This window comes from Mycetomoellerius zeteki, unplaced genomic scaffold (genome assembly GCF_001594055.1).
Source record: "Mycetomoellerius zeteki isolate Tzet28-1 unplaced genomic scaffold, Tzet1.0 scaffold155, whole genome shotgun sequence".
Taxonomy (NCBI): Eukaryota; Metazoa; Arthropoda; class Insecta; order Hymenoptera; family Formicidae; genus Mycetomoellerius; species Mycetomoellerius zeteki.
In genome coordinates, this window is record NW_017256500.1 from 2,493,044 (window position 1) to 2,517,937 (window position 24,894).

At 30.4% G+C, this 24,894-nt stretch overlaps 2 protein-coding genes across 4 annotated transcripts in view; both read right to left on the reverse strand.

The window, feature by feature from the left end:
* Positions 1–25: 25 nt before the first annotated feature.
* Positions 26–13,369, reverse strand: LOC108720835 (nose resistant to fluoxetine protein 6). Its single transcript, XM_018445063.1, has 13 exons — positions 12,809–13,369; positions 8,466–8,710; positions 7,087–7,280; positions 6,852–6,949; positions 6,298–6,525; positions 5,992–6,205; positions 5,630–5,795; positions 5,350–5,429; positions 5,177–5,272; positions 4,979–5,108; positions 1,358–1,532; positions 261–403; positions 26–187 (listed from the first exon to the last, which is right to left on the reverse strand). Exons 1-13 carry the CDS (start codon positions 13,029–13,031, stop codon positions 35–37), a joined length of 2,145 nt encoding a protein of 714 aa, XP_018300565.1. The 5' UTR covers positions 13,032–13,369; the 3' UTR covers positions 26–34.
* A 6,603-nt stretch (positions 13,370–19,972) lies between these two features.
* LOC108720862 (protein FAM102B) overlaps positions 19,973–24,894 on the reverse strand; it is an 80,107-nt gene continuing 75,185 nt past the window's right edge. Inside the window, exons 9-11 of one of the 3 annotated variants that reach the window (XM_018445113.1) lie at positions 24,053–24,205; positions 21,031–21,236; positions 19,973–20,839 (exon numbers count right to left, since the gene is read on the reverse strand). In XM_018445113.1, the coding sequence (XP_018300615.1) occupies positions 20,718–20,839; positions 21,031–21,236; positions 24,053–24,205 (481 nt within the window). In that variant the 3' untranslated portion in view covers positions 19,973–20,717. The remainder of the gene's footprint in view (positions 20,840–21,030; positions 21,237–24,052; positions 24,206–24,894) is intronic. The other 2 variants (XM_018445114.1, XM_018445115.1) reach the window with 2 other exon arrangements.

A 24,894-nucleotide genomic window follows, 5' to 3' on the forward strand; every position in this document is an offset into this window, starting at 1 on the left:
TATTACAATATTACAATATTACATTCCATCGCAATCATGTTTGCGAAATTATAATCTCATGTTCCTTTTTTCTGCTACGAGATTGGCTGAACATTCGCATTAATAATATATACGGTGATTCTGTCATTAAAGATAATGCATATGCACAGAAATAACTAATCCCAAAGTGTCCAATGATCATAGCGCTCTAAAAATAAAAATTGTGACAATAAGTGTATTTATTTTGTCGAGATCGAAGTTTTGATTGTTCGTATACTTACCATGGACAGCAATTCTAAATGAGCAGATGTTTCATTATGCAAACGAATCGAATGTATGATAAAAGGATTTAAAAGGTAAGCGCAGTACGTAAGTCTGCTAAGAGGAATCCAGATTTTGCATGTTAACAGCTCCTTAACGATGCCTGTAATAAAGTCAAGCGTTTGATAAGAATAAAATTTTTTTTTCTAAATTATAACATTGCTCTGTTATGATTTATTATTATCTGTTACAAAAATGCTTGTTAAGCCTTGTATCAACGATGCTAAAAATAACTTCGAGATCTCGAAATCATTTCTATCATCAGGGCCACAAGACTTTAAAGCATGAATTTAAAAAAAGGAAAATTAAATAGAATATTACGAATAATATTATATAATAATTTATTTATGCTGATATGATATAAAATTTATCTATTTAAATTGCCAGAAAGGAAAGGCTACGAGTCAAAGTTAATTGTTAAGTGCTAATGATTAATCTAGCTTTAATATTTATCAATCGATATAAACATTAAATCATACAAACGTTTCAATTTTCATCCTCAGTGTAAAACATAATAATTAAACCAATTGAAAATAAAAATAAAAATAAATATAAAAGGGTGGGTCATAATATAAATCGGTTACATAATAGATAATTTAAATATAAAACGTTTATGATGTCATTAATATTAAAAGTATTTGTAAATTCATATTCGAATGAAAAGGATTAAGAATATATCAAACGAGGAAGGATTAAGAATATATCAAACGAGGTCGCATGATTAAAAAATAAGTCGACGTCAATTTAATGAGGCAAGTTCATACGACAATGGATTTTTGTTATACGTTCTTCCAAACGAATGCAGTGGGAGCGAAATTCTATTACCATCGACAATTTATGCTGAAAAATTTACAATGCCACCGAAGTTCCAACATATATGTAACGTCTATTTTTAAAACGGTAAATAATATACAATCAGTCTATTTTTAATTTTAATCATACGATCTCGTTTGATTTCCTTTCGGGCAATTTTTATTAAAAAAAAATTCTTGAGTCAGAATATTTTGACTATTTTTTTATCTATATACTATATAATACTATTATTAAATCAACTAACCTCCATGCTCAGTACAACACACTATTACAATCCATGCTATGCCTATGGCCCAAACTGTTCTACTTAATGCAACATAGATAGCAGTATATAGAACGGATATCTGTCGTTTGTAAAGGCCAAACAACACGAAAATGTTGCAAGCAGCACCAAGAGTCCAATATAAAATTATAGTACTCTGAAATTTATGCATTTTGTTTAAATTATTGTATATTAAAACAGGTCAACTGATATAGATCTCAACAATTTTCAACGATTTTAGCGATTTATTTCCACCAAGATATTTTGAGAATAATTTAGATGTGGGTTAAATAATTCTTTTATACATTTATATAATTTGCTATATTATATACTTGTGGTTCTCAGCTGTATTGAATTGTAAAGTGAGAAATGTCTTAATTTATAAATGATTAATCAGTATACATATACAGGGTAGGGAAGAAGTACGGAAACCCTGAAAAATCTTGAAAAATGTTAGTTTTACAGAAAAGTATTTCGGATAAAAGTTGTAAGGTTTAAAAAGATCTCTTTACTAATGGTCTTATTAGTTTATCCTTTGGAGGTTGTTCCTTTTATTTTCATTTTTAGTGTAAAAATAAAAATAAAAGGAACAACTTTCAAGAGTCCTGATTTTGACAAGCGTCAACATGGTCCTGAACAACATTTAAAAGATTTTAACCATCAGTTAGTCACCTTAGATAATATTAATGCTGGTGATATTCAAACCTTATAAAATCAAAAAGTACTTAATGAAAAAATGTTTTGTTAGAGAGTTTTGAAGAGTTCTTAAGATAAGTTATAAGATAATGCAATAAAAAGTAGGGGGTTCCATTTAAAAAATTCAAGGTGACCTTGACCTGACCTTAGCAACGTCATCAAAGGTCAAATTGATAAGACTAGTAAATAGATCTATTTAAATTCTACAACTTTTATTCGAAATATTTTTCCGTGAAAATTATATTTTTTAAGAATTTTCAAGATTTTCGTATTTTTTCCCCACCCTATATAAATAGAAAATGAACTTTTTTTTATAATGGTTACTAGATATTATTGAGCAAATAAAAACCTACATAAATATATACACATATACACATACAGGATGTCCGTCCATAAATGTCCGAGTAAATATCTCGCAACTGGTTGAAGTTACAAGAAAGTTTAATAAGAAAAATTTGAACGACTCTGAGTTAACTACAAAGTGCACGTAAATATTTTTTTTCTACTCGTAACTTTTTCGTAACTTTTTATGTAAGTTAACGCAGTTTTTTTAAATAGATACCTATAATTGTTTTTGCATACTTGTATAGTGGGGACAATTTGCAATCAAAATTATATGTAGTAAAATTGCTACTATGCATCGTTTACGAGATAATCGACGTCTTAATAAGTATCAAAGTAGTAAATTGGATTTGTTTTGCCAAGTGTTTTTACATGAAAAATTTTTCTATTTAAATTAAATTTTTTCATTGTATAAAAATTAAAGACAGTACCATTTGGATTAAGTAAATAATAAAGATAGTATCACTTAGGTTTTACTTTTTATTTTGTAGTAGAATTTAACTTGGCGTCACAGTTGTTGATATCAAATCGTTTGTACAAATAATACATATTAGATTAATATTCATTATTTAATTTGGCTATCAAATCTTTTTTACGAATAATACATAAAATTTTGATAAATTTAATTAAATTAACAGAATTTAACTTGGCGCCACAATTGTTGATATCAAATCTTTTATACAGATGATACATATATCATTAGATTTAATAAAAACATTAACAGAATTTAACTTGGCGCCACAATTGTTGATATCAAATCTTTTATACAGATGATACATATATCATTAGATTTAGTAAATTTTGTGATATAATGATTTTCATATAATAATTTTTGAAGGGGAATAAAGCCATTATAACTTGGGTTGGAATGTATCAAAAGAATTTCATCAAACAGCAAACGCAATTAGTCATCAGTTCCACGGCCGATTAAGTAATTGACACTGGTGAAACCGGCCCAAATGGTTTTATTTACAAGTCGTATTTTGACGAGTTGAAGGTCAATGATTCTGTTTCAACATAACCGACTTCAAAATATTAGTCTGAATCTTGTTTTTCAAATTGTGATATGGAAAATCAACTTCTTAAGATTCAATACTTAAGATGTCGATTATCTCGTAAACATCTTAAATATTGTAGCAATTGGTATTGTAGCAACTTTTTACTACATATGATTTTGATTGCAAATGCTTCCCACTATACAAATATGCAAAAAAATTATAAGTAGGGCAACCAAAATTATGCTGTAAAAATCCCTTTTTAAGCGCCTAAAATATGCTCTGTGAAATTGAAAAAATGCTCTAAAGAAAGAAATATATGCATTTAAAAATGACTTTTTATCGCATACATTTTCGAATTATTAATTAAGTTTTTTACTTATAATAACAAAGTAAAATGAATTTGATAAAATTTGTTTACATTTTTAAAAAATTTAATTAGTCTTACGGGGCATTAAAATTAAACAAATACATATTATTTATTACAGTGACTCTAGAGAGAGAGAGAGAGAGAGAGAGAGAGAGAGAGAGAGAGAGAGAGAGTCTTTGATGTTATGTATTGTATGACACAGAAATATAGAAGATTGAACGTAAAAGCGCGAAATCTTTTTCTCCTTGTGATTTCTCTGACATAACTGCGCACCAATGCATCACGGCGTGTGGGAATCATTTATCTAATCAATTCCTTTTTCAAAAATATAAAATATGTTGTAGCATATTTCTGATTGAGAAAAACTTATTTTAGAAATCCTATTTATTATTATATTAGAAAAAAACTAATCATAAACTTAAATTAGAAAACGATGTGAAATATACAATAAAAATAGATAAAATATGTCTTTAGAAATGTTTTATAATCCAGTTAAATGCAACTTTTAAAGGCTCTATAAGTGGTCCCGGGAAAATTCCAATTGGATCTTGTTCTAGGTGAACAGATCTACAATTTGAGGGGAATAACCCATTTAAATGCTTGGAACCTTGCTAAAATCAATCTTGAATTCGAAATTTGGTCATTTTTTTACATTAATCGGGCTGTATTTCTTAAGACGTATATCGTAAAGCTAAATGAATCATTGCATATTCAGCGACCAAAAAAAAAAACGTACAGTATCACATTTAAAATCCGGATTAAACCATTTTTGTATCAAATCAAACATGTATTAGGAAAATCGACACTTTGATTTAAAAATCGTTCACTAGCGATCTCTAAATCTTAATATTTTTTGATAAAAATTTAGGTGTGTTCTTTGGGCATGAAATGGAAGCTTCTCAATTGAGAAGCCAATTAAAAAAATTTTTTTTTCTTGTCAGTCTAATATACTACATATATGTATGTATATTTGCAGATATAGTTTAAAAATTAGCTACTTTTAAAGCTAATTTTTTGTAAAAATTAATTTGATATTAGTCCATGGTTTATAATTATGGATATCTTCGATCCGCGTTCTGCATAATTAGAAATAACAATTTCTAATCATCATCTGAATTTTTATTAATCGTTAGCTTACTCCATAACTCCAACAATTAATTACATCAAATTCTCTTATATAAAAAAAGATATATACTTTACCCTTGTCAAGGCTATTTTTTTCTTAAATCTTTCTATAATGTAACCTGTAATCATTCCAATAATATATGGACCAATTCGGACCCATGGTGGATAGTATAAGATATCTAGAAGTCTGTACTGTTCGTCCAAACTGCAATAATAAAAAAGTGTTTATTTACTTAATTATTTTCACAATTAATAAGATGCTTTGCAACTTACGTCGGAACATATTCATAAATGTATGAGATATAACCGCTTAAGATAATCGAGCCTATCAAAATTGTACCTAATATGACAACAGCCACGTAAAAATATCTGAAATTTGTAGCTTTTATTTATTCAGATACATGCGTTGAAAATATGTAATATTCCACAGTCATCGTTTTACTTACACAGTTGACAGAAATAAAAGCGCCAAACCGATTATGAAGAATTGCATATCGTTGGATAGATACCAACTCCAGGACAAGCACTACAAGAAAATTTCAATATAACTCGAAATAAGGAGTCTTTCTTATACACTTCTGAGTGTGTGATGCCAGAATGATATTATAATTAAAACCGCAGTAATTCAAAAATTTACTGCTATTACTGAAAATTTATAGTTTACGTTACTATAGATTTTCAGTACTGGCAGTAAATTTAGAACACAGCCTAAATTGGCGTTCGTACCATCGTATTATGACTAAACAGATTATTTATGTACAAGACATTTCTCCACCAGTATTTCGCGCAAATTTCGTGCGGTCTCTCCTCAACGTAGAATTGCGAAGTCTTGTCGTACCAAGCTGAGTTTAATTGCACTATTCCTATCATCATTATATAAGTCGGCGTCAACCTTAAAAGAAATTTCTAGACTTAATTTTAAAAACTATAAAGAAAGCAATTATTATTATCTGGCTCATTGTTAAATTGAATTTTTAAATCGCATTCTCTGTTATTTTGCTCATTACTGAACCATTGATGCTGTCATGCTGTCACAGCGTTGTCTTTGTTCATTGATCATGTGAATCAAGATAACGTTAGAAACGTACCGGATATATCTCTTTATTACGCTGACAAAGAACTCATTTAGCTTTTCTCTGTAATGAATCGACTTATTTCGTTCCTTGTCTATTTTATCCTTTAAGTACATGTAAGCCAATAAAAATCCGCTTAAAAAGAAATAAGTGTCAACCGATATGGTTCCGTTGCTTATCACTTGAATGGGGATACCTTCGGCGAATCTCAACGTCCATATTTTATTGTCTACATATGTGGAACGACGTTCATTATGCATGGAAAACGACGTCAGGAAACGTAATTAATCAGTTCTACAATTTTTGTATCAGTACACTTACCGAAATAATCCGCTGTGTAAAATATGGTGTGGGCTATGATTATCCAAATCATGGTTAGAAATCTTATGCCGTGAATGACGGCTATTGATTCGGTGTTCAATTTTGTGTTAAATATCATCTTCGTATTTGTATAAACGGAGAAACACATTAATACGTTCCCAATTCTACTTTTCTCATATGAAGACTTCAAATCTGTCATTTTCATCTCCTCGACCGCGTTTTCTACATCTAAATCACAATTTAGAATCTGTATAACTGATTAAAAATTGCGAAAGATGCTTGCCAGCAAAGACAAGAAAACTATTAACAAGCAAACAATTGGAAAAAAAGATATTGCACTATAGAAATAAATAATATTATACGAAAGAAAAAATATCTTTTTTCATTTTGTAATTTTATTAAAATAATGATTCCAATTTAGTAAAAAAGTTTTAATGTAAAACGTGAGTGTGATTTTCTTTTGAAATACCAGGAATATAACAAAATCAGTATTACGAATAGTCCATTATCGAAGAAGCTTAAAAAGTTTTATAATTAGTTAGACATATACTTACTAACAGTCTTACTCTTTGCCTTTAAATATGTTTGATATATGAAAATATCATATATTGTGCCGCTTATCATCATGGCAAAGGTAAGCACTAAAACAACACTGAAATGATAAAATTAATATATGCAGATCTCTTCTATTGCTTTCTCAAACTCTCGGAAGAAACATGAAAATTTAACGTATATTATTATTTTATTTGTAATGTTAATTTTTTGTGGTCTTTATGTTTTTCGACATACCATATGAGAGGTATCGCACCACTTAACAACCATTGGTGATCGTCCTTCAAATTTTTTATCTTGATCAGACTGAGATCCATGGAATAGAGGTCATTAATTAAAAGAACTCTATCTCTAAATATTCCTTCTAGAATGAAACTTATATTATTCATAGAACAGGATGCGGGCAAACAGAGACCGAGCGTAATCAGGTCCTAAAATATATATAAAATCTTCTATATACAAGGTATATAAAAAGTACCGGAATACCTGAATATCTCAAAAAATATAAGTTTTATAAAAAAAATATTTCAGACACAAAAGTTGTTAAAGTTTAAAAAGATTTATTTAGACTGAAAATAAAAATAAAAGTAACAACTTCCAAAGGTCATGATCTTGACAAATGTTATCAAGGTCATGACGTTGAATAACATTTACAAGATTTTAACCATCAGTTAGATATCTTAGATAATAGGTAGGTACTAATGTCAACGGTAACTTTCAAGTCATAGAACTCAAAAAGTACTCAACGAAAAAATGTTTTGTTATAGTGTTTTGAAGAGCTTTCGAGTTAAGCTAAGAATATACAATGAAAAATGGGGGTTTCCATTAAAAAAAAATCGATATGACCTTGGTGACAAACTAATAAGATCAATAAATAGATCTTTTTGAACCCTACAACTTTTGTTTGAAAAATTTTTTTTATAAAACTTATATTTTTCGAGATATCTAGGAGTTCCAGTACTCTTTATTTGTTTGTTAGTATTTTTATATGTTTTTCATAATTTCACATTGAAAAATTTGAATATTCATCCATTAGAGAGATCATGTAAGTGCCAAATGAGCTGTAAGTCAATTTTAGTGTAACTTTCTCTTTTTATAATCTACGACATTATACATGCCACATGACCTAAAGACTAAATTTAGTCGCGTGTTTAAGTCCATTTGCAATGAATATTAGCGACAAAATTACATTAATTTTTTTGCATTGATTTTAAAATGCACTGAGAAAATTGTACTAAATTTTAATAAATATTTGTTTGAATAGTGCTAATTATTTACTAAATAATAAATGTATATTTTTTTAGAACAAGAACCATTAATTTGATTTATCATTTTTCTATTTAGTATATTTATTTAAATATTTATTTATCATAAATAAATGTTAAGTTAGTACTATTCAAATAAATAATTATTAAAATTTAATACATTTTTTCCAATGTAAATAAGATTTATTTAGATCGTAATATAGAAAGATACAGGAAATGTTCGATTTAGGATTTCATGACATATATTGTTAAAAAATTGGATTTGAAATAAAAATTTTAAATCTATATAGAGAGTAAAAAACCATTGATTAAAAACACGATATACTGTAGATAATTTCAAGAAGAACTTACTTCATTTTGTATATTGATATGATACTGAAGAGTACTGTTGTGTCTGAGATAAGCAACAAAGTAATTCAGTTGGAAAGGTGGGAACTCATTCTGCGGATCGCGGTATCGCGTGTTATTTAATATATGCCGTTTCGCGAACTCAAAGGGAGTCCTGTTCATTATATCGAGGCACTGACTACGACTGCCCAGCCAAAAATTATTTCCATAAAGGAAACCTGATTTGAGTTCGCCACTAGAATCCAATGCTTGAAGATAAAAATACACAATTGTTATTTACGTAACATTCTAGTATATAGTGTTTTTTATTCATCGCTACTTAATTACTGAGACTTTTATTAATTGCTAAAGACAGGATCACTGTTAATTGCAAAAGACAACTTTTAGAGATATCTTGCATTATTTAGGTGTTCTTAAATTTCATTAATTTAACGATACGATTTGTGTGTGTGTGTGTGTGTGTGTGTGTGTGTGTGTGTGTGTGTGTGTGTGTATGCTTTACTACTCAGACAGCATACAATATTTATAAAATATTTACAAAATGTATATAAATATTTGTAAGATTTATTTTAAATATTTTGTAAATATTTTTTTGGTCTCCTATTAGATTGCACAGATCATAAACATTTATTATAAATAATATGAAATATTTATTGTAAATGTATAGTAAATGCTATGAAAATACTTAATGATAAATTATAATCCAAGTAAAAAATACTTTTTAGAAATATTGATTTATATTTATTGTAAATATTACAATACATAAAATATTTGGTCTGTATTTTAATAATATTTCGAATAAAGCTTTATATAAAATATGTATGAAATATGTATATAACATTTCAAAAAAAGAATATTAATAAATATTTATCATAAATATTCTGTGCTATCTGGGTATAATTTCAATGATTATTATAAAACATAATTATGTAATTTTAATATTACTTTGTGCATTATTATTATGTACTTTACAAATAAAATTTGGAGAAATTTAATAATAATTATTAAATAATAATTAAATGTTGTGATAATAAGTATGAAATATTTTTGTGACTAAAGTAATACTACGAAGGATAATTTTTAATCGCTCTGTTTCGTGACTTATTACTAACTTTCACTCAGATCGCTTCTTCATATAAACGATATAGTGTTAAAAATTATTCAAAATTCTATGTACATATAGGAATATATCTATTTGATTAAGTGTGTACATAAGAGAGTGTGTACTCTCAGCTATAACGTTCTCCAAACTACAGGTGTACCGCGCACGATACGCAATCTTATGAGATGTAGGATCCTCGAAATGAAATGAGAGAAAATTGTGCGGTGTTGTACGCGTAATAAACGCTTTTCTCTCGCATATGCAGTCAAGAAACTAGTTCCTTGTGTAACACGAAGAAAGTTGATTCTAGTACTAAGTGTTCTAATCGAAAGTTACGCGTGCGACACAATCACGGTAGTAATACACTTATGGAAAATATGTTGCATAATGTGTGAATAAATGAATTACGTTTGGAATTCAACTTATACACCCCGAACAGGCTGTTCTCCAGTCGAGAAAAAAAGACTATTTGAGGTTTAAGTAATAAGTACTACTTTTCAAGCTAAGTAATTTTAATCATCTATTACACAGATTGCACATTTTAAGGCATGCGAATATATTTTAAAAAAACTTAAAAATTTGTAGCGCAAAGATCGATATAAAAACATTTCGTTCAACTCTTTGTATCGACACTATTTAAATGGTAATTTGAAATCCCGATAAGTCATCCTTTTACTATAAATCAATCTTTTAAATCAATTAACTTAATCGATTGAATAAACTGAATTTATTATACTTGAAATAAAAAGTTGGTTTATTTATTCTACGTAAGAATGCGCATGAACAATTATAATACCATATATAATTTACGAAATTTATTACGAAATTTTTAAATATAAAATCTCTGACAATTAATTCAATATAACGCTACAAAAGTAATTAGATGAAGCCAATGAGCAATAATATCGATGTACAAGATGTTTAAAATAATAAGTACTACTTATCTAACTAATAATCTTCCATACGCGCGGCGCGCGCCGCGATATATATTTCCCATTTATATCTAAATGCTTACAAGGGAAGTTTCACAACTGTCCGGAACCGATTTGATCTCGGATTTGATGCTTCATGAAATCTGTTGTTAAACACAAAAATCTAAGAGACAATTATTTTTTTTATACGTGTCCTAACTCATGTTTAAGTGATAAAACACCCCTTTGAAAAAAAACGGTATTTTTCAAAGGGGTGTTTTACCCCTTAAACATGAGTTAGGGCACGTATAAAAAAATACGTGACTCTTAGATTTTTGTGTTTAACATATTTTATGGAGCATCAAATCGGTTCCGGACAGTTGTGAAACTTCCCTTGTTAGATATGTTTGACATTGACATATGGACGGTTGCTATATTACACTTTAAATATTTGGCCTTTATATTCAACAAAATGACCCGACTTCCGACTTAGCTTTATATCCATATAATGACTCAGCTAATTTTTGGAAATGTAACTTTCGCATGGCAACAACAATTTACTTTAATTGATTTCATGTTATACTTCAACATTTGTGACGAAGTTAACGTTGTAATTATTTAGTTTATATAACTGCGATGTTGCACGCGTAAAGACCACAAGATACACAAAAAATTTATACAATAAAACATAAATAGTAAACAAATTGGCCAAACATAGTAGAGACCGTAAGGCCATACCCAGTGAGAAATGACAATGGAATCGATGTCGATTCGATGTCGATTCCATTGTTATTTCTCACTGGGGTCATTGTCTATTTCTCACTACATCTATTATAATACATGGAGTAAACTTGATAAAGCGGTAAGAATAAGAAATTGACTGATCATATTCTATTATTTTTTTCACATTTCATTGTGATTGATAAATTTTTTTATTTTTACTTCTTACACCAAGCTTACTCTGCATATTGTAAACGATGCTTAACATAAGCAGTAGCAAATCCAACATTTTGATTCCCTTCGTGGTCAAAAATTTTTCATGCATGTGAATATGTATAAGTATATTTATACATAATTATATTCATATTATTATTATACATAATTATATAATAATAGTATTATTATACATAATACACAATATTATGCGTAAATTTTTTTTGTGTGCCATGGCCTTTATCCGCGACAAGTGTTCTTTAATTATTGTGTTTTCCTCTTATGTATTAATTTATTCGATGACCGAGGATGGCTATAAGTAAGCTGAAACGTTCTACCTTATGTATTGAACAATAAAGATATTTTATTAATTGAACCATTTTTGTTTAGGCCTTGGTTATTCCTTTAGTTTTTTAATTATATACGAGCGCATTGTTTTTATATTTTTTTAAATAACCTTGATATATACCGGGTGTCCCGTAAAGACCCGAACAATGCTTAAGGGGAGATTCCGGAGATCATTTTGAGACGAAAATTCTAATACCAAAATGTCGACTACAATAATTTTTTGAATTATAAGCTTACTTTCAATGCTTATAAGTAAAAAACCATTTTACTTTTATAGCCTCTTATTATTTCTGGATTCTTTTTAAGACTCATTCTAAGATAAAAATCCTAATACAAAAATATCGAGGTTATATATAATTGTTTTCGAATTACACGCTATCTTTAACCAATTATAATTCAAAAGTTATTATAGCCTCAACATTTTGGTATTAGAATTTTCGTCTCAAAATGAACTCAGGAATCTCCCGTTAGCGTTAAGCGTTGTTCGGATCTTTACGGAACACCCGGTATAACATGAGTGTCCCGAAATTCGAGATTATATAATATTATTATAGCGCGAAACTTCGTGAAAAATTAAGTCGAAAAGTCCTCTACCATTTTGCAATTTTCGCAATAGTCGCGACAAGATATTATATAATTATTAAATATCGCCGAATATTGGTTTTCAATAATTTTTTAATCAAGTATTATCAACTTTACAGAAAAACAGCAAGAGACCAAAATTTACTTCCTCTCATAGAGCTCTGAAAATTAACAATATGCTAGAACTGTATAATAAGCAATACGCTGCAGTAATATTGCATGTTACAGCAATATTGTAGCTATATTGTTGCAAATTCCGTGCTGTACGAGGATTCTACTGACAATCCTCTGGTTTTTTTTATAAACAAAGATAAAAAAGTTACGAAATAGATTAGTTTCGGCGACACAATGAAACAACTCAACATGAAGTAAACGCGAGATTGTTCATGTGTTTAACTTTTGCGATTTTGCATTCATTTTATCCGATAAGTATCAAAAACCAATCACGATTAAGAATGAATTTTACTTACTCTTTAAGCCCCACAGTATCCGTTGATCGACAGCGTTTCGGAAATCTTGTAATTCCGTTGCACATGTTGTCGAACTGAGAAGATTAGCTCTCGATGCGATGGCATAAGCAGGTAATAAATGAATAATATTGTTCTCGTTAGAATCGTGAAATTGTGCAGAAACGCAGAATAATGTGGCGAAATGACAGACATATGAAATAAACGTAAATCGCTGATGCGACATAATGCATGTTTTTGAACCCAAAAATTATAATCACTTTTATTATACTTCCTTGTTAATGCAAACTGTGGTCTATATCGATATCGACCATGAAGTGATCAATTTCAGAAATACACTAGAGTGAAGTGTAAAGAACTTGCTCATGTAAAGAAATTCATTAATGCACACATCTAGAATTATTTTCTTCGTCGAAATAAAGAAGACACGTTTATCGTATTAAAGAAGCGTTGTTTATTAACTCTTCGTCCGTGCAAATGTTAGCGTAACGTTTCAGAGTGTTGTTAGAGAATGCTCCTTATTTGATTTGTATAATGGAGATTTATATTGGTCAGCGAGATTCGACGACCAGGACAAGACTGGTCTATATAGGGAGAAGTTAGCGGATTTGGAAAGCGAAATGTCCTCCCCGACAACTTTTCCGATGTCGTGGCGGAGCCCCACCACGTTATGTACTGCATCATTCGAATACACTGATGGAATATAGCAATCTAATAAAAAAACATTTTTTTAATGAAAAACCAATAAAACATTTTATAAATTTTTGTGCTATAGTTCTGTGATTTCCTTATGACATTTTAAGATGTCACAATGCAATCAAAGATTATCCTAGACAGAACACAATATTTATAAAATATTTACAAAATGTTTATAAATATTTGTAAGATTTATTTTAAATATTTTGTAAATATTTTTGTGGTATTAGATTGCACAGATCATAAACATTTATTATAAATGATATGAAATATTTATTGTAAAATGTTATAGTAAAATACTGTGAAAATACCGTAAATAAATAATCTAAAAGCCTATATGAGCTAACACAAGATTTTTAATGTGTGAAATAAAAAGTACAATATAATGCAATCAAAGAGCCGTATTAACATCGACATTGCTTGAGATTAAGACCGGACTATGGATTCCGGCCTAGACTATTTCGCTGAAATCGGAGGATTTTTAGCATTTCGGCCATATTAGTTCAGCCATTTTGAATTTTGAAATTGAAAGTTCGAATTAGAAATCAAAGGACTTCTCGAAATCAACGATCCCGAAAGTCATTTAATAATACATTTCGCTGAAATCGGAGACTTTTTAGCATTTCGAATTTTCGAATTTTGAGTCCGGATTCGAAATCAGCGATCCCGAAAACTCTTTAATGCTACATTTCGCTGAAATCGGAGAATTTTTAGCATTTCCGTCTACCATATTGCTTCAGCCATTTTAAATTTTCAAATATTAAGTTCGGATTAAAAATCAAGGGACTTTTCGAAATCAATGTCCCTCAAAACCCTTTAATACTATAATTATCTATATGGTTCGATCAGAATAAATCAATAGTAAAAAGAATGGGCTACGAGCCAGTTATAACATAAAGAATATTTAATAAACTTTCTTACAATGCAAACGTTTCGACACCGATCGGATCATTTTCAATGCAAAACAATAAACAATCTTATAAAATTCTCGGAAAATTCAGTTAAATTATAAATGACCCGATCGGTATCGAAACGTTTGCATGTATGTAAGAAAGTTTATTAAATATTCTTTATGTTATAACTGGCTCATAGCCCATTCTTTTTACTATTCCTTTAATACTACATTTTGTTTAAATCGGAAGATTTTTAATATTTCCGTCCGCCATATTGGTTCAGCCATTTTGAATTTTCAAATTTTAAGTTCGGATTCAGCATCAACGAAAGCGAAAACCTTTTAATGGCTGGTATTCATAGTCGGTTCTTATTTCAAGACCGTCTTAAGTAACGTCTCAATATGCTAATGCGGTTCTCTGATTGGTTTGTGACACCTCAAGATTGAACTTAAGACGATCTTGAATATAAAAACTGACTATGAATATCAGTCAAATGTTTCATTTCTGCAATCGGAAAATTTTTAGCATTTCCGTCCGTCATATTGGATCAGCCGTTTTGAATTTTTAAATTTTGAGTCCGGATTCGAAATCAGCGACCTCGTAAACCTTTTAAAGCTTAATTTCGCTGCAATCAAAGAATTTTTAGCATTTTCGTCCGCCATATTGGTTCAGCCATTTTGAATTTTCAAATTTTAAGTTCGGATTTGGCATCAGCGACCCCGAAAACCTTTCGATACTACATTTTTTCGATACATCATGATAATGGCAAAATGACGGCCCGCGCTGAGCCCGCGCATTTCATAAATAGTATCGTGCCGGCAACATAATGGCAAATTGATGGCACGTATATTTTACATGCCATCAAGATGCTATCATCAAATTTAGAATTCACGTGAGGGCAACATTTCACGTATAATGAAGAAGCACCTTGTCCCTAGTTCGTCAATATCTACTGCAACGACAGTAACATGACGGCATCTTGAACTCATTTGGCTATATGGGTTTATGCATATTCATGCATGAAAAATTTTTTATTAGGATTGTTCCGTTTTAATTGCGAAAAACTTTTGTATATGAATAACGATATTGTGTAGAAACTGTAGGTATGATTTTTTAATAGTGATTATGTATATGTGTGTGCTTATACGTATATATAATGTGATTAATTAATCAAAATAGTTTGCAGTATAATTATTATTTTTGAGAAATACTTTAAGTTTATTTCAATATTTAAGTTTCGTAATCTGTAAACAGATCACAATTAAAACTCTTAAGGTCCAGTTCCATAACTCACGGTTAACTCTTAACCGAGATTCAACTTGTTTCTCATTAATAAGTTGAACCTTGATTAAGAGTTAACCGTGAGTTGTAGAACTGGGCTTAAGAAATTTTAGGTATTTCAGAAATGATATTTAAACATATATGTTTGATTGATACTTAGACAATATTTAAATTTATTATGTCGACATAATAAATTTAAATATTATTTAAATATCAATCAAGTATATGTATATTTAAATATCATTTTTATACTACTAGAAATAGCTTAAACTTTTTTGGTAATATTTAAAAAAGATAGCAGATTCTTTCTGTAACATTTCATCAACCTTTCAACAAGGTTTCATGTGCAAGAATCGCGGACATTTTGCTATTCCAGAGCTATCTCAGAAATGTCGCAGACACATATATCGCAATTTTTATGAAATGTTTCACTTTTCAGTTGAAATATTTCTGAGATATTTCTAAAAACTTTCGGTGTTGTATGAGTATATTGAGTAACTTCACCGTCAAAAAATTTTTACCGATTATACTATATTAAAAATATACCATATATTTGTATTAATATTTTAATATTAATAAAATCTTTACTATAAGCCTGAAACAAATAGTGCGAGCATTGTTCTTTTCTAATTCACATATCGTTGTGAAGAGGATTCTTCAATAAATGAGACATGAGTGGTTTTCAGAATGTTATTATCAGCACATGGAAGTTTCGTATTCGTCTCACAAAGTAAAGATTAAGTAGACGCGAAATATCAACAATTGCGAATCAAAAGAAAGGCGGCCTCATACGCGACTCGCGGACTTGAGTGGCGGCCACCTCCCAAAATAAAGAAGGTATTTTTTTGCTTACAATACATATCTCGATCATAATAATATAGATAATAACGGCATTTATCATTACAGTATATCGTAAAATATCACAACATTAATATCTGCCGAGCGAATGAAGCGAACGATCTGTGGCTTCTTGCGAAGGAAGAGACTCAGCGAATGAGTGGAGTCTGCACTTTCCACATCTACCGGATCTACCCTCTTTGTCTTGATATACAAAAAAAGTAAAAGAAACGAGGAATCATTGTGTCTCACTCAGGAAAGATACTCACGCGTAGAGCCGTCCCTTCGCGAGAAGCTCCGTTTAATAAATTAACTAATTGTCAATCGGCGAACGTGACATCGCCACGGAGAAATCACATCTGGTCGCACGCGTATATTATAAATAAAAGAGCTGTACGCGAGCGGCATGTTGAATGAAAAAATAACTCTCACGCGCATCCGCAGAAAAACTTTTAAATCGACTTGCGTTTTAACTCGCAACCACTGTGATTGAAGATGAATAATATGACTACTGTGTAGATTCAGTTTTTTTTATTTTGATAATAAATGGCACTATATTTTTCAACGAATTGACAATTCTAATTATATTCCAATTATTTCTAATATCTATTTTCATAACAAATAAAAATGTATTATAAACTACAGACAAAAAACATATATGTATATATATATATTAATAAATATATGTAAAATATATAAGTATAATTAAAATTAATTAGAATTTTAAATTAATTGAAAAATTATATACTAAATATTTTTCACATATTTTTTGAAAATAATTGCAAGCTTTTCACAAGTGTTCAAATTTATCTCTTTATCAAATTACAATTACCAAACCCCCCCCCCTCTGAAATTTTTTATAAATCCTTGAAAATCCTATTTTAGGATAAAATAATTATGCGTATATTGAGCAATCTTTCTGTTACTTTAAAATATGTGACATGAAAATGGGTTCGAACTCTTAGCGGTTGAAAGTTAATCCGGAAGTCGCCGCGACGGAACTTGTTCGAGTGACACGATACAGTCGTGGTCATATAAAATCGAAGTATTATCGAACGGCACTCGGGTATGATTTAGAAGAAGGAGAAACGTATGTACGTACAAAATGAAGAGGAAACGCAACAATGGAAGGAACGTATCGATCTATTTATAAGAAAAACGCACAGCGCGATGGCTGCTTAATATCAAACCTGCGATTCACGATCGGATATACGAATCTGCTGCCGGAACATCGGCGATTATCACCGTTTCTACAGTCTTCCCGGTTTAGCGTAATTAGCGGACTCGATCCTGAGCGGAACCCGATGGGAAATTCTCGGGGGGAAGTCGCTCGCGAGCATGTTCAAGATCAGTACGGTAAATCAAACCGGCGAATTGCTTCAAAGAGCAAGCTCTGAAGAAGCGTTTGTGCATTTATGCGATTTTATCGACTTCATACTCCGTTACCTTATCTTTTAGCCACGAGGACTGAAACGCTTAGACTAATTTCCGAAATCGGCTTCACGCTGGAAGTACTCACTATCCTCTGCAATGATTCAGGCACACCTAAGCACACACATTTAACGATCCTTTCTTTCGTCTGCAGACATACAAAAAACTTTCAGAAAGGGACACAAACACGCACGCACACATACACATACACACGCATATACATATACACAAGTTTTTACGTGCGCATTCGCATACATTTTGATACGTCTGCACAATGTATATTAGCAATTACAGATTATTCGAGTACGGAGAGAATGTGTATACAATACCAGCGATCTAGCTACATAACAATTACTACAGCTATATACACAGATTACTACCGGACAGCCGGTCGCGTCAAGTTCACCTTCATGGGCCTTTGGAGAAGGTTCGACGAAACGGTAATCCATCTTCGTCGAGTTTCATAATACAAAATAATAATACGTTCTATACAGTGTTCACAAAAATGCATTCAGCATTTATATGGTGATAGTACACACCATACTGAGGAAAAAGCTTTAGTAAACATAAGTTTGAACCTTTTCTAAGATATAAACAATTTTGTATGTTAGTATGACTGACTAGTTGGCTCTTATAGCATGCGATGTAAAAAGAAAGAAATAGAGATAAATAGCATCTGATAGCCTATTTGGGAGAATTACAGGTCCAATAAGATGATTTCTTATATTGCCCATTCAATTACAATTCATCGGTTGATGTCAACTTACTGATTCCCATTGAAATCTTTCATTATAAAGTATGTATGAAAATTGACTGGAACATTCAGAACGCGATTTGTAAACACTGAAGTAAGTCTTCACGTCGCATGCGACACGTAGAATAAATACAATAAGTCAGTTATGATATTAACATATAAAACTGTTTATATCTGAAAAACAATTCAATTTTTGACCTATAAGGTTTCTTTTACTCTTGTCAGTATAGTGTGTATTATCTACCATATAAATGCTGAATGCTTTTTAGTAAGCAGTCTGTATATATATATAGATGAGTATGTATGTATTGTGTGTGTATGTATGTATTTCAGTCGTGAAATATTTATATTATACAAAAAAATATCTTCAACTTTATTTCTATTGAAAAAAAAGTGAATCAGTTTTTTTTAGAAATATTACAGATCAAGAAATGGAATTGTTCAGGAAGTCAAAATTATATCGTTTTCAAGGCAAAGTTACTTGAAAACAATAATATATTTATATACAAATTATAGATTTACGCTTTTATAATTCCACAAACGTAATCCGCAATATTTGAAATTATAAATTTATATTTTTCTCTCTCTGTCTAACTGACTAATTCATTTATTCAAACCGGTTTCATCTTTAGTATGCTATTTAAACGCACTTTTAAATTAATTACATATGAAGATGTAGACGATAAAAGAGCACAACAGAAAATAATCAGAAACGATAAAAAAATATATGCTATAATATGAAGCAAAATAAATTGTTAATACGCAGAAATGGTAAAACTATAATTTAAAAGCAAGATATCAGTAGAATGTAATTTCCCTGAGATGCCTCTCCTAGAAATCACTTTGAGCCATCTTGGGGAAACATTCTCTATTTGATTAATATTGTCAGAAATGCTGTCAAGAATACTTTCATATAAAGATACAATCACGATATTTTTAATGTCTCAATTTGATATTTCTTTTCACACTAACTTCACAAGTCGTTTTATAGTGTACGTTCACATTAGCAAGATTATATCGCCGTCGTATTGCTGTAGGTGCATAAATAAAATTGGCGCTTAAGTTTTGCTCGATGTTACTTCCCATTGCAAAGTTTCGTCGGACCTTGACCGTGTTTCGCCTGTCATTATTTTTCTGTAACTATATTTCTTTACTACACTCTGTATTCCCTCTCGGTTAAACTTTATTGATCAAGACTCAGTTCTACCAATGTAAGATTAACTTTAATCTCAATTTAACTTACTGTTTACCTTTTTCTAATTATTAGGATTGGAAAGTTTCTTAGAATTAGAAAAAGATAAAGAGTAAATTGAACAGAGATTAAAGTTAATCTTACATTGATGGAACCGAGCCTAACACTTTCCTTTTAAGCAAAGCACGCTTGACGGAAATCATTATGCTTCGTTTACCAGGAAGAAAATACGTATATCTGTCTTTTTGAAATAGTTTCGGAAACATGTATTCATTTGATATCGTCCTTAAATTGTGTACGCAGTTGAGGTCGTTCGTCATGGACAGCAACACTGTACATAAATTTCGTTCGTTGCACGGAATTTTGGAAAACGCAAAATCCACATATGAAAATTATTTTGGAGGATCGAGTGTTAAAACGCAATTAACAATCTTGCAAGCTGTATATGACTGTTCGATTATTCACATTTAAATGCGCACTTATGAGATGATTAATATCAGCCTCGGTCTTGCGAATCCATACAATGGATTTCACACGAAGTAATCAACTCAAACATACTACTTCGATGAATATTAGTTCGACTATACAGAGGCGCGATTTTTTTTTATATGGAGTAGAAGTACAGTCTAAGAACGATCTAGCGAGGATGTACTTCGTATCGCGTTTGGCTGCTCCTCCCAAGTCGACGATTTCCTCGTTCATCATTATCGTCATCTCTTGTAACTACCGCGGTTCGTAGGCTTCATAGACGAGCTCTGGCACCAGAGCCAACGAGAACGTGGCGCTGGCCTGTCTTGCGTACTGCCGTCTCGTGGTGATGGCTTCGTGTTACCTGTTGTTCTCTTCCATTACCACTTGTTTAAACACACCGGCAGGCATCTGACTCTTTACCTCGTGACTACCAAGCGCGGTCGTGCCGTCTTTTGCAATAAAGAGTTGAAGACCAGTTGCTGCAAAATGCAAATATTTATTTACTTATAAAATTTACAATCTTTTTTTTCAATTATTCTTACTTTCCAGTAGAAAATTAAGAAAAAAGAACCAATTGAACAAAAGACGCAAAATTCTCCGTTATATTTTCTATAACTGTCATCTTTTAATGTATATAATAAATATAATAAATTAGAAAAGAAAAACATACTCTCGGAACTTTCAAGATCCGTCTGCTCCAAATTCGTTGCTTTAAGCAGTTCGTCGATAAGAGAATCAGGATTCGGCCTAGTGACTTCAACTCTACAGAGGATAGGATTACCAGCACCATCCTCCGCTTTTTTTCTACGCTCTAGCGCAGCTTTAGCACGATCCAGAGATCCAGTTTCGCTGAGACCTGAACCGCCGGAAGGATTTCTGCGAATAATAATGTACAAATTACATTCATTTTTCATCACATATTGCAATACGTTCTAATGTATTAAATCGAGCACTGGGCATAAAAAGCAGGAATAAAGTACCAACACTACTCTATTCGATGAAATCAAAGACTATAAAAGATTGAACGTGGATACAAATAACGGTAAAAACAAATCTGATACATGATTTATAAGAATTAATTTTATCTCTCGACTCATTGACCACATAGATTTACTTTATAAATTTTTATAAATTTTACTTTATATATTTTATATATATAATATATACTTTATATATTTTTATATAAATTTACTATAATTTACTTTAAAAAAATCATTCAATTTATTAAATTTATGCTTATTTTATATCCTGAAAGGGTATAACTTCTTAATGAAATGATTGATTAAGTCTTGCTTTCAAGTAAGATTTGATCGATTGTTCCGTTGTGTTATATATATATATATATATATTGTATATATACATATATTGTATATGTATGTATTATACATATATATATATAAACTTATTTATTCGTTCAATCTTAGTTAAAATATATAAGTTCAGGATAGCAAAAAATACATACCTAAGATATAAAGTTTCTATCTAATATTTCAATTTCGTATCACACTGATTTCTTCGCAAAGTAGTGTCACAATTGTATTTACAAGCAATAGATATGATATGTCAAGTATGTTGACATATCATATTATATACTTAATAGATAATTGTGTAGAGTTAAGATTCTTTTAAAATTAAGGGAAGTATTATTTCTCAAACAAATAGATTCTATGCCGATGTGCTCGCATTTGTTTAACTCTTGAGGTGAATGTTCATCGAGTATGATGTGTAATGCACTCATTTAAAAGAAAAAAAAACATATTAAGACGTGAATGTCCGATAAATATACAAAAAATAAATGCTTCTCTGAGTATCTGAGTATACTAACTATATACTCGCATCTGAGTAACTGAGGATACTAACGTATCTGTGAAGATACTAACAGTCAATTTAATATATAAGGGAGACGACTTCTCGTACGGGTAGTAGTTGATAGGATTAATTATACGCGTGGACGTTAAGGGAAAAAACGATTAATTAAGCAAGTGAGCAAATATATGAAAAAGAGAAAAATCGCAGAAAGAAGAATAGCTACCATAAATATATACTCATAGTGACCAGTTTTTTTTTGCGGTTAAGAGTATATATTATATTAATTAAAATAAACAAGTTAATAAAAAAATTTTCTTAACAAATGAAGGTTGCTGTTAAGTAAGTTGTCTAAAAATAAAAGTAAAACATATAATGATTATGATATTAATAACGTATTATTGGTAATTTAAATCAGTTAAAGAAAGTAAATATTATAAATATTAGAAAATGACCTAATGAAGCAATTACTTGTTATAATTTTAATTTTTTTAATTTTGAAGATTTAAATATTTTCAAAAATTGAGCGTAGAAAACAAAGAAGCAAAAAAATCAATTTAAATTTTAAATGAATTTTATTAGAGAATAATATTTACACTTTTAATCTAACTTGACTCAAATTCAGTCCATAAGAGTTAAAAATTATTTTATTATAAAAGGATATTGATTATAATGCTAAAATTAGTAAAAGAGAACCTATCATTAAGACTTAATATGTAAAATAAATTATGTTTAGCAATGAAATAGTTCACATGAACGTGAGACATCCAAATAAATTAATGAGTGTATCATTAATAGTAGCATTAATAGAGTATATCATTCGTGATAGCTTAACATGAGAAGTGGATGTGGTACGTAAAAGTATTATTGAATGAATTTTTGTAGCAGAATTGCGTCTTTCGAAAAGTATGCGTTTTAAGTGCGACAAGCCATGCAAATGTAAATTCTTGTATTAATTGCATGATGAACAACGGAGCAAGAAAACAAGAAGTTTATAAGGGGTACTACAGAATATTAAAACAAATTATCGTTGTTGCCGAATCACTGAACGCGTCAACTTTCGGAAAGCATAGGAAAATTTTAACATTGACAACGTCCTAGACTGTCGACTTCCATTATTAGACAATGATCAGCGTTGGGTCCTAGTGAAATATAAATTGTTTTAAAAGCTATAGCACGGTGAAATAAGGTTTCATTCATAGCTCGCTCATTCGCAACGAGTAGGAGCAAACTTGGAGAGCACTTAAGTCTCATTGAGGTCTGCTCGTTCTTGGAAATTCCTGAGTATAGCCAGTTCAAGGCTCACTTAATCACACTTTCATTTCGCTATGTAATTAAAACAAACAATGATTTTTATTTCTTTTGCATAATAATTAATTTAATAATTAATTTATCGGTTAACATCAGAGAAATAAAATACGCTTTGCATCGGACAATTTACATGTGCGATTCAAAGACTTACATCAAATATATAAAGACAAAGTAATTGATATAAACAATCAACCTGAAATCCAAACTTATTTTTCCGAATAATATTTAATCCGCCTTCAGATTTCTGTTATAATAAATAAACATAAATACATCGTTAAATTAATTTTCGCTTATTATTTTATTACCGCTTAAATATTGATCGTGAGAGAGTTAATATTAATAGTGAATTGCATGAATTGTAATTGGAAGCTTTGCAGAGAAGATAGCAAAAAATTACATTTATGCACGCTTTATGCATGCATCAAGCTACTCATTGCCTGCTTAGAATTAAAGTATGCTGATACAGTATTGAGTATTCTTCATATAGAAGCTAGAAGCTACTGTTTTTGCAATAGTGGAAAACAAAGATGTATGCATAAAGGAAAGGTATACGTAAGACGAAAGCATGGACTGACGGTGGGGTAATGCTGTTTCGATGCTGCGAGATTGGTGGCGCGACTTCCGGTACCCCTAACGAGGACTCCTCAGAGTCCGCTGGACTGGTGGCGACCGTAGCCAGCTTGCCCCCCGCCCCGTCCAGCAACTTCCGGTGACCTCCGCCAATACCCCTGCAAGGATTCACAAAGCCATCCAAACTGGAAGCATAGCTACCGCATACATACACTATACACTCCGATTCACATTTCTTTATTTGTATAGAAATAATCAGCTTTTAATTAGAATAATTAAATTTGGTTTGGATTAATAACAGCGATATTGCTTCTAATCCTAACAATGCATTACTTTGTACTTCATGTGTTTATTCGTTGAGCAATCTCAATTTTTCGTTATTTATTAAATTTATAGAAAATTAAAAAAATGTGTATAGGGATCGAAGAAATCAAAACCTTAAACATTTCTGTTATTAGGTTATTACTTTTTTAATTAGTAACTCCCAGGATTTTTTTCTGCCATCCCTTTTAATATTTTATAAGATATTTATATTTTGTAAAAAAGTATAGAAAAAATATGAGGACAGATGGTATATCTCGTATAATAACAATGAATGTTTAACGAAACACGCATTCTTTGATATTATGTTCATATGTTAGATGTATACATACAATTCCCCTTACTGTGACATTAGATAACTTTCCTTACTCTGAACTGCCATGTAACGTAGCATATATTTAATTAGCTCACATCAAAGGCACAAAGAAATGATAATGGTCGAGCATGGTTAATGAAATATAAGTCATTGCACTCATATGATAAAAATAAGATATAGGGAGATAATTAAGCAGCAGCGTAATATTAA